At 43.7% G+C, this 14,453-nt stretch overlaps 1 protein-coding gene across 6 annotated transcripts in view; it reads left to right on the top strand.

The window, feature by feature from the left end:
- Positions 1-14,453, top strand: part of Atg4c (autophagy related 4C, cysteine peptidase) — a 73,301-nt gene that overhangs the window by 44,329 nt on the left and 14,519 nt on the right. For 5 of the 6 annotated variants that reach the window (XM_039109912.2, XM_039109911.2, XM_039109913.2 and 2 more), the window contains 3 exons: positions 2,181-2,259; positions 2,911-2,987; positions 8,778-8,897. In XM_039109912.2, coding sequence (XP_038965840.1) covers positions 2,181-2,259; positions 2,911-2,987; positions 8,778-8,897 — 276 coding nt within the window. The remainder of the gene's footprint in view (positions 1-2,180; positions 2,260-2,910; positions 2,988-8,777; positions 8,898-14,453) is intronic. The other variant, XM_039109915.2, reaches the window with a different exon arrangement.

Consider the following 14,453-nt stretch of genomic DNA (forward strand, 5'->3'; position numbering starts at 1 on the left):
CTGACCGACTGACTGACTGCATCTTTGTCAAGCTACCACACCCTGACCGACTGACTGACTGCATCTATGTCAACCTACCACACCCTGACAGACTGACTGACTGCATCAGAGCGTTCTTCACATCTTCCCAGGACCTGATAGGCAGGCTCCCAACTGACAGACGAGAACGTATAGGAATGTCACCAAACAACCTGCAGTCAGAACACAAGGGACACAGGACACAGGCCTCCAACACCCTTAGTCTCTTTGGTCCTGCTGAAGAATTTGGCAATCACGATGATAGGCTGTTTAGGAATTTTTTTCCTCCCTCAGAACTCTATAGTAGTCCCGCCACAGCACCTCAGGGATGGGAGCAGCTCCTGTTGTTTTTTTCAGCAATGACCCGTGTCTGCTCACTGACCAGTGTCCACAGTTTATCTGGGTTGACGGTTGGGCAGAAGCTCTGGTTCTTCTCTAAGTGATAATACCTCATTTCGACCCTCCCAGACTCACCTCATGGTATCTGTGGAAGTTAATCCTGTGCAGATGCATGCCTCCAGCACTCCCCTGGCCTCTTGACTACGTCTTGTGCTTCCTAATGAGGTGGTGTGGCTCAGTGGCCCCTGAGTTTCCAGGGCTCCCTTAGTGAGGACAGCACGGCAGTGGCCGCCTGCCTGAGCACGCTAACCTGTCAAGCATTGTAGCTTAGCAATCGTTAACACACTTTCCCTAGGAAGATGTGCGATAACGCCTATTCACCCCAGATAGGACACCAGCAGACCAAAGAACTTACTCTAGTTAAGAGCAGCTTGGTGAGCCCATGGGGTCACCTGGGTTCCTCACAGGAACATGGTTGAGTTGGGTGACTGTCACTGCAAATCCTTACCCTAGCATGTGGTGACTTACAATAGCTGTGCTGCCAGAGTCTATTTCCTGTCAGCCTTTCACCTCCTGTGCACGCTAATAGAGTCAATTTCCTGTCAGCCTTTCACCTCCTGTGCACTCTAACAGAGTCAATTTCCTGTCAGCTTTTCACCTCCTGTGCACTCTAACAGCTGGGATACAGGAAGCGGGGCTGGGAGGTGGGGGAGGACGGAACCGGAAGGAACAAGCACCTGGAATCCCTGACCTCAGCTAGGGAATGTTCTGAGGCTGTTTGTGTGGGACCCATTCAAGCGATCACCGCTAGTCTGATTTAAAGATGGCAGGCCTGTGTCATAGCAGGGGATAGAATCGTACAGCTACAGAGTATCTGTTGCTTACCCTCCTGATTGCTTGCCTGGTGGGAACCTGCACATCACTCACCACCACTGCCTACCTCAAAAGACGACTCCACATTTGTACATTATTAGCTTAGGAAAAATCAAAATCCAAGTTTCAGAGGTTTTTTTTTTTTTTTTTGTTTTGTTTTGTTTTTTTTGAGACAAGTTTTGCTTCGTGGCCCAGGCTAGCTTTGAACTACTACCTTCTGCCTGCTTCAGTCTCTCGAATCCGAGAATGTTGCATCCATACCGTTCACCTCCAAGTACGCCCTCTGATGAATGTACAACGCTTTTGCATTGTAATAAACAGTCGAGAGCTGGATGGTGTTAAGGTGGAGAGGTGGGGGCCATCTGAGCCTTTATTTGATCCTCAAGATCAGTGGATCTTAACTTAATGCAGCGACCCTTTAATACAGTTCCTCATGTTGTGACCCCCCAACCCTAAAATTATTTTCGTTGCTGCTTCCATAACGTTAATTTTGCTACTATTACAAAGCACAGTATAAATATCTAATATGCAGGATGGCCTTAGGCGACCCCATGAATGGGGTCATTTGACCCCCAAAGGGGTTGTGACCCACGGGTTGAGAACCGCTGTTCTAGATGGTAGAGAATGTTCTCATTAGGAGAAGGACAAGAGCTTTGCTTTGCTTGAACTTCTTGTGCTTCGTGATGCTAGTTTTTCTGACACACCGTGGCCTGTCCATGTTGTCGAGCAACATCCTGATAAAAATATTTGATGTGAATTAATACTGAGTGGTGATAAGAAGAAGGGAGGTAGTTTGGAAGACAAGGATTCCAGGACACCAAGCAAACGTAAAAACAGTAGTAACTGTTGGCAGGAAGTGGGGGCACCTGTAAAATCAGCAGTGCGGGCTCGGCTGTTTCAGGTCCTCTCCACCTGTCCCCTGATCTAAATCTGTGGATTGCCTTTGACAGGGTGTTTTAAGCCTTGAGTATTGTGTTGGTATCATTGGCGGCAAACCGAAACAGTCATACTACTTTGCTGGATTTCAAGGTCAGTGACTAAGTATGATTATTTTTTAATTATTTTCTTTTAAAAGTGGAAAGTAATTATGAGATTTTTGGAGACAAGCTGGTTAACGGAGACCAACGCGTCCCTCATTCTGTGGGCCATCCTGTCAGCCACTCGGGCTGGTCATTTGGTCCACAGCGTAATTGGATTCCTTAAAATTCGTGCTTAATTTCTGTTAGTGCCCAAACAAAGCACAATCTATTGGTTTCCATGAATTGCAGAAGACCCCCGCTGCATTCTGCAGCTGATATTTACATACTTCCTTTTCCCCCGGTCTTTAGCGGTGTTAGTTGATTAAATGACAAGCAATATGTTCTTGCTGTCAGCACAGAGAAGCCAATGCATTTTTCATATGCAAACTGTAGAGTATAATTGTGTGTTTGTGAAAGTAATTTCATCACCAAAAATTAAATGACAGTCTCATCGCTTTATAAAATTCTGCTTATACAAGCATGTTTGATTATGCAAAGTTAATCTATGCCGCGCAGACCTGCGTTTCTGTTGGCGAGCCTCAGGCCGGCAGGCTGTTACACCTAGCCCTTTTTTTCAGCTGCTCTACATAGAAATTGGATTGTAAGCAGTGTCATAATAAGGTGTTTTGTGAATTACTTGTCTTCTGTTTTGTCCTTGCAGATGACAGTTTGATTTACATGGATCCTCATTACTGCCAGTCTTTTGTAGATGTCAGCATAAAGGATTTCCCTCTCGAGGTACTGTACGTGGAGAGCTGGTATTGTTCTCTGACTGTACGAGGCAGACTGTTATCTAGAGGTGTGCTAGGCAGCCATGCTTTTGCAGTATTACAACCACAAGTTACTATTTCGCTAGTCTGTAAAACCGTAGTCAACGCTGGTCACAGGCTGCGAGCTTGGCTGCTGAAGTTTCATTTGTGATCTGCTATCTTCTTCATTCATGTCCGTCCCTCACTCCTTAGAGACCTTGATGTGAAATAAATGATCAAGGCTCTGAGTACTTGTGTAGCCAGCTGTCTAAGCTGAGAAGACTTTAGAGGGTTAGGTCTGTCCCGGAAGGAGAGGAGACAAAAGGACAGTTTCCCAAAAAAAAGTGGACCGCTTGGTATAGAGTGGCGGGGTGAGATCTTGGAGCCCTGCCTCTGCGTACATCCTCGGGTTTATGTGGACTTCTAGCAGTCACTGATCCTCATTTCATAGACTCTTCTGTCCCTGTCATTTATCATCCAGTGTTATATCAGAGGAGTTTGAGTTTGAAAGGGAGACAGGTAACTATTCTGTCAGACCAGGACGATTTTGGTCAGGATTGGCAAGGGCAGTGGTTATAAAGGGAGGTGCTGGTGCGAAGTATGTTAAACATTCTGCTTCAGAAATGACTTTTGAGCTGATATTAACACTAGTATTCAAGGGAGTCAATATGAAAACGAACTGCAAGATTAAAGTCTGGTTTAGGAAGATGTATTATAGAACAGCCTAGCCTCTTCTGTAAGTTATGTGTTCCTCAGTTCGTAGAATGCCGCATGTGAGCCTTAACACACCTTAGGAGGTCCACTGGGCAGCCGTGCCCTAGCTGTCTAGGTCAGAGCACTGCCACAGGGCCCCAAACCTCACATCTCACCTCTGCTTCACTCATACCACGTGAGGATGTCAAACCGCTGTACATCCCAAGCAGCCTTGCTGTGATCTGTGCACACACTACTGAAGCCTTGCACAGATGAATAATATTCATACTCTAAAAACTCTTTTATACTTTAATGCCAAAAATCAGTTTTGTAGATTTTTTTAGTGGATGAAGAAATTTAAATTGCAAACCTTTTTATCCAATTCCATGTAAATAATTACTTGCAATCCTGATGTTTTAAATGAGTGACCTAACAGGGTTGTGAAATCTGAACCACGAGATTTAAGCTAGAGAATGTGTTTAAATATATTCTTGCTATTATTCTTCCTTGTTGATTTCTTACATTTTTACAGTTGAACTTTTAACATTTTGAAATTAAGTTAGGCCAACTTCTTTCTGAGCTGTCATTTATTAAATATTCTAGATGAAAGTCTGTAGACCTCTCTTGAACTCTTCCGTGTATCGCCAAGTGCTTTTGTTATGTCTTTATTTAATTTTCATCTTTGTGACACTGCCTCAAATACGTTAGGATATGTTGTTGATTTAGCTCGTGTAATTGAGTAGAGTCTTCCCCATCTTTAGTTATCTTCATTGAGGGTTTTTGTTTGTTTTTTAAGACAAGGTTTCTCTCTCTCTAGCCCTGGCTGGCCTAGAACTTGCTATGTAGCTCAGGTTGGGCTTAGACTCATGGGGACTTGCTTGCCTCTGCCCCAATCAGCGCAGGGATTAAAGGTGTGCATCACCACGTCCGTCTGAGGCAGCTGTTAGTGTGTAAACCACATATGCGATTTTCCGAGGAGACAGTGGGGTTCAGAGGAGCTGTTTAACAAACTTAGAGAAAACGCCGTGAAAAGACGGTGAAAAAGCAGAAGAGAATGAGGGTAACGTGGGGCCTTAGCAGCGAGTGCAGACTGAGTTGCAGGTTTTCATTGTCAGTGACCAGAATAAGACAGAGTCTTAGTTGTTGGAGTGGGAGGAGGACACACATGTGTGCATTCATGTGTGGGCATGTGTATAGCTTACAAATATAATTTACGTGCACATGTTTTTGTGTACTCACACGAAATGTATATGCAATGTTTTTCCTACTCAGCTTCAGCTCAGGGTTGGGGGATTGCTTCCACCAGCCTGGCCTGCCGGCACGTCTGTGGGGCATTTTCTTGATTGCTAGTTGGCATAGGAAGGCTGTGGCTGGTGTCACCCTTAGGCAGGAGGTCCTGGGCTGTAAGAAAGTTGGCTGAGCTGAAGCTAGGCTGTGGGGCAGTGAGCAGCACTCCTCCATGGTTTCTGCTGTGAGCTCCTGCCTTGAGTTCTACCCTGACACCCCTCATTTGTGGACTGTGACCCAAAAGCTGAAATAAACTTCTTTCCAAGTTACATTTGGCCCTGCTGCTATCAGGCAACAGAACCCAGACTAGGGCAATATTACATAAATATTATTAGTGAAGTAAGGCTTCCTAAACCAGACACTGCGAGTTCTTATTTCATGTGCTTCCAGAATCATAGACTGTGTTCTTTAAGATGATATTTTAATTTTTTATTATTATGTTTTGAGATGGGGGTCTCACTGTGTCACCCTGGCTGGCCTAGAACTCACTTTGTAGACCAAGCTGGCCTTGAACTCACAGAGACCCATGGCCTTCCAAGTGCTGAGATTACTGGCATGTGCCAACACTGCGGACAAATGCTAAGTTCTTAAGGGAAAGAAAAGTCCTGTTAATGGGCATGTTTATCTGTTCCAATTCCTAGGTCCCCTATTCCAACTTCCAGACCCTGGAAGGATCAATCACCACCAATAAATTAAGAGAAATAGTGGCATTGAAGTTATTAGACAGACAGACAGACAGGTGAGGAAGGTGAATTTGTCAGGCAGAGATACATTCTTTATGACTCACACATGTGAACTACAGTTAGCAGGCATGTTCTCTCACATGTGAACTGCAGTTAGAAGGCATGTTCTCTCACATGTGAACTATAGTTAGCAGGCGCAGGCGTGTTCTCTCACATGTGAACTACAGTTAGCAGGCGCAGGCGTGTTCTCTCACATGTGAACTGCAGTTAGCAGGCGTGTTCCCTCACATGTGAACTACAGTTAGCAGGCATGTTCTCTCACATGTGAACTGCAGTCAGCAGGCCTGTTCTCACATGTGAACTGCAGTTAGCAGGTGCAGGCGTGTTCTCTCACATGTGAACTACAGTTAGCAGGCGCAGGCGTGTTCTCTCACATGTGAACTGCAGTTAGAAGGCATGTACTCTCACATGTGAACTGCAGTTAGCAGGCATGTTCTCTCACATGTGAACTGCAGTTAGCAGGCATGTTCTCTCACATGTGAACTGCAGTTAGCAGGCATGTTCTTTACTACTTAGGAAGCTTCATCCCAAGCTCCACAATAGCATAGGCATACCTAAATATAATTGTTCTGGTATCGTTCATATGTTTAGGTAATAAAATCCATTATGCCAATAATTATTATTCTTAGAGCATATATAAAGAGTATGGATCCACCATATCTCTTTTAGAAATGAAATCTTAATTAAACACGTAATCATGTCTGGAATTTAATAGGTGCCTAATAATTATTTGTTCAGGCAATGAATAAATGATGCATTAAAACGAAATAAATAGGAGTTGATTCTTCTTTTTCCAGAAATATATTTCATTGTTACAGAAGGAAGTATACATAGTTATTACTCCCTAAATTGTGTATGTAGGTAGAGGCTGCTATTACCAGACATCAGAATTTTAAAATTATACACGCATAGCTTAAAGAGTTATCATAAAATGAACCTAGACCAGCAGCACCACTTTGGAGTATATTTAAAAGGCGGACTTATTTCACAATGAGTAAAAATGATTCGAAATGATTCGGAATTTAAATTAATATTGTTTTGACTTCAGAATCTTAGGTAAATACAAAACAATGTGACTTAAACAGAGATGGACCTGAGGTGCCCTTCTGAGTCCTCCTCCTCATGCAGGGACAGCCAGGAGCAGCTTCACTGTTGAGTAAAATCAGGGACTTGTAGCTGTGCTTTGTGGGTAATGAACAAGTTCGTTTTAGACATCGAGGAAAGCACAAGTTACAGGTCAGTGTTTGTGGCTCTTTTCTATGGACACTGTGGTGGAGCAGGCACATGCTAGTCTAGTTACTGATTGTAGGAAAGGCTCTAGTCAGTGCTTTGTGGCGAGAAGGACACAGTTACAGGTGAGATAAATCTGTGCCACTGGACCTTGTACAGACTTTCTGACTGCCTTCCTTACCAGGTAGTAAGAACTGAAGAATCAGTTCTTGTTACCGGGTTTCAACAAATTTGGCTATTTTTAGATATGCTCTATGTAAAATAATTTATTTTCTTATAAATATGACCTAGAACTGTGCCTTGTACCCCAACACACTCCTCCATATTGCAACGTACAGTTTTCTTAGCTATTCTGTGCTTCAGATCTGTTTCTTAGTCTCTTTAAAATAAAATAATTGAAACCGTAGTAGGGAAAGTCCAGTGAAACAGCGCTTGTATTGGGTAGTGCCGGAGAGATCTACGTTAGCTAGCGTGGACCCCACTAATTGAAGAAGGCATTAGCTAGGCACTTTGTACAGGTCAGGGTTGGTGCATGTTTACTGCGTGCTGTTGACTCAGACACAGAGTTGGCCTGCTCAGAACGTATGCCCTTTGCAGAGCCCCCATGGGCGAGTTTCGCCTGCCTCATCTCATGCTCTTCATGGGAATGAATATTAGAAAAGAAAATTAGGAGAAATTCAATTATGGGACAATAATTTTACACTCAGGAGGCCGAGGCTGGTGGGTTCCTGTGAGTTGGAGGCCAGCCTGGTCTACATTGCCAAGTCTATGCTAGCCAGGGCTACACAGTGACAGACTGTATCAAAGAATAGACGAACAAAACCACAAGAATGACAAAATCAAACAAACAGAACCCTGAAGCTGTCTGTGTCAGTGCAGGGCATTTGCACAAGCCTGTGGTTTGGGTGTTATAGACTAGTCTTATTAAAAGAGTTAAGCATTAGGAGGAACCTTCATATATCCACATGCACACACAAGACTAAAGTGAACCCTCATCCACATGCGCATGAAAGGTATTTGTTCCACTTTAATTCCAAACAACTATGGTACGACTTGAATCTTTACATTTTAAAAAAGACTTATTTATTTTATATTAGGTGTGTGATATGTGCCTTTCGTGTGTGCAGTGCCCACGGAGGCCAGAAGGGGGCATTGGATCCCTTGGCACTGGAGTTACTGGCAGTTGGGAACCACTTTGGTGTGTGGGGGGGGTTGGGTCCTCTGCAACAGTAGCCAGTACTCTTAACCACCAAGTTGTCTTTCCCGCCCCTGAACATAACAGTTTTAATTCAGCAACCCGTAGGTATTTGGTTCATTTCTCACCTTTAGCTATATGATAAAACTGCTATGAATTCATAAACAATGAAGAATCTCTAATAAAACAGACTGAACTCAGCCTCTCAGAGATGGCTGGCTAACATGGCTGGTTCTGGACTGGACCATACATGCTGACTCTGGTGGTCTGTGTTTCTTCCTTTCTTCGAGTATCAGAAATGTGTCCCGTGTTTGGTGAACTGGCTTTGTTTTGCTGAACAGTATAGTGTCATGAGGCTGAAGGTTTGGTTAAAAATACACAAGGCTGGGTTGGGGATTTAGCTCAGTGGTAGAGCGCTTGCCTAGGAAGCGCAAGGCCCTGGGTTCAGTCCCCAGCTCCGAAAAAAAGAACCAAAAAAAAAAAAAAATACACAAAGCTGGTTCTTGTGTTTTGCATCTTTATAGAGAATGGTAAGGGCTAAAATGCTCCTTAGGAAATGTGTTTATTATATTTTTAGAAAAAGTCCATCAAGTAAGGGAAAATTAATTCCAGACTATTTTAAAAATTGCAGACATTCCACTGTCCATCTCCTAAGAAGATGTCATTTCGAAAAATGGATCCTAGTTGCACGATAGGATTTTACTGTCGAAATGTCCAGGACTTTGAACGAGCATCTGAAGAAATCACTAAGGTACCTAATTAAAAGCACTGCGTAATAATGTTCGTAAATTATATGATTTCTATTCCATGACAATAAGTGTGTAAACTGTTACGTGTACATACATGTACATTCCTCCTTGAATGTTACCAACTTTGGGGAGCCAGCATTTCCGTCTGATGGAGCCAGCGACTTGTTAAAAGTGTTGTCCACTAGGTGGCAGTGTTGAAATAAAAATCCTGTCATCTGTGGCCCTGGGCAAGCAATTAGGTTCCATCCTATTTGAAGAGGATTTTAAAGGGCACTCCCTTAGAGGTAGAAAAAAAATTAATGAAGTATTTGATCAAGTCAAATTTCATTTCTTTTTAGTCCAAGTGGTTCTTTTATTTATTTTTTTTAAAAGAGAAGTGATCTTTTTGGGTTTCTTAGAACTGCTTTAATAAACCCTTGCAGTCACTGTGTCTTGTCTGGTCTGGTTTACTTAAGGGCTCGTTGAAGTAGTTACTCAGCCAGCCCCTCGCTACATTTAAGCATGCTTTTGGTACACGGGTACTGCTGAGCCACACACAGAGCTTTAATGCCTCCTGTATTCAGTACAAGTAACTGGATGGCTGTCTTTATCGGGGCCAGGGGTTACATAGGCTGCCCTTTCATGGCAAGTCAGAACAGACTAGAATCACTGTGAGGCATTCGGAGCTGGCACGCAGAAGTCATAGGAATTTCAGAACTGTTTGGCATCCAGTTACTTTTATTCATTCAGGAAGGTAGACATAGGTTAACATTTTACTTCAACAATGTAAACATAGTATGAAAATGCTAAATACAGTGTCTCGAGTGGGAATTTTAGTTTACTTGACCTGCCAAGAGAAAAAGGGAAATTTAACAGGATTGTGACAGAAAAAATGAGCAAGGAGACCCCCTCCTCTGTCTACCACAGACCTCACCTCCTCTCCTTCCCTGGCCACAGGGAGGCCAGCGAGCAGAGCAGAGCACGGGGCTCTCATTGCTTCCTTTCCTGAAATCATGGTTGACAGTGTGTATTCTGGGTTGATACTCCTTTGTCTTCGTAAAATACCATGTATGTCCTAAAATAAATAAATCCAGGCAATCTAGTGATAGATGCTGATATTGATAAATATTTCCCACAGAAAGGCAAATTTCTCTGTTTTCTTTGGCTTACTTTCTTTTTTTTTTTTTTTTTTTTTTTTTTTTTTTTTTTTTTTTTTCGGAGCTGGGGACCGAACCCAGGGCCTTGCGCTTCCTAGGCAAGCGCTCTACCACTGAGCTAAATCCCCAACCCCTTTGGCTTACTTTCTATTTGGATTAGAATAAGTGTGTTTGTAACAGGAGTGCAATACTGTGGCCGAGGTCAACCGAAGCATTTACCGAGGAGTTGCATGTGACTTTCTGATCAAAAATAGTCACCATGGCTTCTTCACCAGAAATGCAATTAGAACTGGAGAAGAAACTGCCGAGATGTGTTCTGGAAGTACCGAGAATTTTTAAGAACCAGTAAACCGTTGTCTTAAGCCAGTGGCCGTGGAGTAGCATCGAAGCCCAGCTTTGTCACTCACTGTTGCTTGGGCAGTTCTGAGTGAAGCACACACCCCCAACACCAGAACTCGGCATTTTCAGTCAGCCCAACCGTTTTCTCTCTTTTTTTTCTAATAGGATTTATCTTTTGTTTTCTTATGTTGAAAATGAAGCCAGGCAGTCTAGAGTGCCCTGTTTAGTTGTAATGTTCTATGCTGTGTGATTGAAAAGTGTTAATAAAAATTATTAAGGTAATAATCGGATGGAGCCTAGTCTCCAGGTATGTACATAACCAGTGCACACAGAGCGTAAAATGACTGGGATGCAGTTCCTGCTTCGAATAAGACATGGAGCCTCTAGACCGGAGTAACACGCTGAAGGAGGGAATCCGGCAAGCAGACATATATTACAGCGAATCTGATAAGCATCCTTTGGAATCTAGAAATAAATTGACGAGGAAGGAAGTGAGTTGAACCCAGAGAGACAGCATATCCAAGTCAAAGTATTTTATTGTGCTGGTGATATTTAAGCCGAGCCTGAAAGTGTACGCATAATTTCCATTGCTTAGTAAGAAGGGAATGTACTTAAAGCCAAGGGAATGATCCAGGAGAAGGCCAAGAGAAGGGCCACTGGGGCCACACCCAGGCAGGGGCACAGCTGGGCAGGGTTCACTTTGACGGAAGTCCTGTGTATATATGGGACAGGGTCTCTGTCCTCTGACTATCTGAGCAGAACCCTGAAGGGTGTGCTCTGGAGAGTTCAGTTCTACCAAAGCGATCTTTTACATCAGCCTTGAAAAACTACTTGTAAATTAATCCAGGGTGTGTCACCTTATATTTTCATGTGGCACTAAAGACAAACACACACACACACACACACACACACAAAATCTCCCTTCATACTAGAAAACATTGTGGGTATAGTGATCGTGATTTCCCCTTTCATTTATTTGTACAAAATTGTTTAAGTTATAAGTGATGAAAAGAAACGTGTTCATTAATGGTGCAGCGGTCACACGTGTGGGAAGAAGCAGTGAAGACCCTGTAGGAATGTCTGTGGCTTAGGAAACACTGCGCTAGGAAGTAGCACAGCCTGAGTGACACTAGGGACGTACGCTGACATAATATTGTAGAGAGGCATGAATGTCAGGCTGGAGCAGCACATTAATAATGTATTTTATGCCATTAAAATTTAAATTTCAGGCATATAGACATGAAAAAACTGCCTGTATTCTAGCACTGAGCTTATGAAAAATTACACATATACTATAATTGGTCATAAACCCCGTGTAAGTGGCTCTTTCCCCAGCTGCCTTCCTTTCCTTACTTGTTTCTGGTAACTTACATACTGGGTCAGTCCATCACACCCATTTTGATACATCTATAAACATCATACGCTACTTTGTTACCTAAGTTCTCAGTCTTTCTTTTGTTGATGGTCATTTAACTTGTTTCTAAAACCTAAAATTGTTTATTTCAAGTTTTAGTTACAAATAACATCCTATTGTATTTTCTTTTTAAAAGTTATTTATTTATTTGTTCATCTTTTTTCAGGATAGGGTTTCTTTTGTGTAGCCCTGGCAGTCCTGGAACTAGCTCTGTAGACCAGGCTGGCCTTGACCTCACAGAGATCTACCTGCCTCTGCCTCCTGAGTGCTGGGATTAAGGGCGTGCACCACCACCTCCTGGCTAGAGTTATTTATTTTTGTGTGTATGGGTGTTTTATCTGCAACCATTAAGCATATCACATGTACTGCAGTTCCTATGAAGACCAGAAGAGGGCGGCAGATCCCCTGGGAGTGGAGTTAGAGATGGAGCTCCCCTGTGGGTGCTAGGGATTGAACCCAGGTTCTGTGTAAGTGCTTTAATCACTGAGCCATTTGTTGAGCCCTACAAATAGTGTTTTAAAGAATATTCCTATGCATACCTAATTCTTCACAATTGTGTTAGACATTCTCTGTACATTGGAGTAGAAATGCTGGGCACAGGGCTGTGACGTTCTATTTGCCTCCTGTTGTTGGATGCTGGCCAGAGTGATCCTAAAAGCAGTATGCAAGAATTCCCAACACCTCATGCGCTGGCACTTGAGACTGCCTGACTTAAAACTTATAAACAGTCTACTAGATAGAGTTAGTATGTTTGTATTTTAATCTGTATTTCTCTGACTGAAGGTGACACTGACCACCTGGATGATGGTAAATCCATGTAGTCAAGAATCATTCGAATGCTTTACGCCTCTCGTTCTACAGAACTCCTCAAAGGCTGTGATCGCTTGTAGCCACACCCACTGATCTAGCCCTGTTTTTCCTCTTCATGTCCTGACAGGAATTTAACACCCGGTTTCCTTTGCACAGCCAGGTTTGCGGAGGATGAATTCGCAGTGGCTGCTGACTTCTCAAGACTTGAAGGAGTAGCTCTCTTCAGCCCTGTCCCTTGTCTTTCTGTCATCCACAGTCCCTCCTTCCTTTCCTCCTTCACATTTTGTATGTCCTTTATTCCCCTACATGCTTTTTAGCTTAGTATTGAGGGCTAAGTGACTGCCGTGGTTCAAATCTGAGGTGTTCCTCACAGGCTCGCGTGCACGTGCACCTGATCCTCAGCTGGTGAGCTTTAGGAGATGAGCCCTGGCGTGTGGGGAGGGGTCACCAGGGGCAGAGCTGTTGATACCTCCATGCCTTCCCACCATGATGAACTGAAACAAACCCAAGTCAGTCTTACAGTGTGTTTTACCTAATGTTTGCATTGCTGTGAAGAGACACGATGACCAAAGCAACTCTTACAAGGACAACATTTAATTGGGGCTGGCTTACAGGTTCAGAGGGTCAGTCCATTATCATCAAGACTGGAGCATGGCAGCATCCAGGCAGGCATGGTGCAGGAGGAGCTGAGAGTTCTACATCTTCATCTGAAGGTCACTAGGAGAAGACTGACTCTCACACGGTTAGGGGGAGTGTCTCATTGCCCAGCCCCACAGTGACACACTTCCTCCAATAAGGCCACACCCACTCCAAGAAGGCCACACCCCCTGATAGTGCCATCCCTGGGCCAAGCACATTCAAACCGCCACACAGTGCTTTTGCCAGCTGTTTGTGACAGCCATGAGCTGTGCAAGAGGATCAGGACACTGGGCCATCACAATGGCTCAGGAGACAAGGGGGCTGCTGCCACGTCTGACAGCCCCGATTGTGGGATAAGTTCCCACCTGCGGGGATAGAATTCTCTTTCTTCTTTATATTTTCTTCCACTTAGTTTTATATATTTTGTGGCAGAATCATTATGTACAATTATGATTATTAGGTCTTACTCTCCAATTGAGCCTACTGATTAAGTTTTTTTCTATTGATTGATTACAGTTTTTTATTAGATTTATTTACTTTATCTTATGTGTGACTCTTTTGCCAGCATGATGCATGATGTCTGTTTCCCCTGGACATGTTTGGTGCCTGAGAAGGTCAGAAGAGGGCATCAGATGCCCCGGAACTGAAGTCACAGATGGTTGTGAGCCCCATATGGGTACTGGACACCAAACCTGGCTCCTGGAAGAGCAACGGGTGCTCTAAACCACTGGGCCATTTCTTTAGCCCTGGATTGGTTTGTTAGTTTGTTTGTTTTCTTTTTAGACAGACCCTAGTACAGCTCCAGCTGGCCCTGAAAACTGTGTAGCTGAGGCTAGCTTGGTGTTATTCTCTCTCTCTCAAAATTGTCGTATTTACTATTCGTGTGAGATTTATTATTTGTGTGTGTGTGCGTGTGTGTGTGTGTGGTGTGTGTGTGTGTGTGTGTGTGTGTGTGTGTGTGTGCGCGTGCACACATCTGTGTGTAGGGATCACTCTTCCCTTCTCCCATATGGATTCCCACAACCATCAGACTTGGCCGCAGGCCCCTTACCCCACTGAGCCATTTCGAAGGCCCAAGTCTCTGATTCTCTGGCTTCTGCATCACAAGTGTTGGGATTACAGGCCTGCCCCACCTCGCCTGGCCCAACTGAATCCTTTACAGTTATGTAATTACAGTAGCTTCCTCTATCTCTGGTGGCATTTCCTGCCTTACATTGTGT

This window comes from Rattus norvegicus, chromosome 5 (genome assembly GCF_036323735.1).
Source record: "Rattus norvegicus strain BN/NHsdMcwi chromosome 5, GRCr8, whole genome shotgun sequence".
Taxonomy (NCBI): Eukaryota; Metazoa; Chordata; class Mammalia; order Rodentia; family Muridae; genus Rattus; species Rattus norvegicus.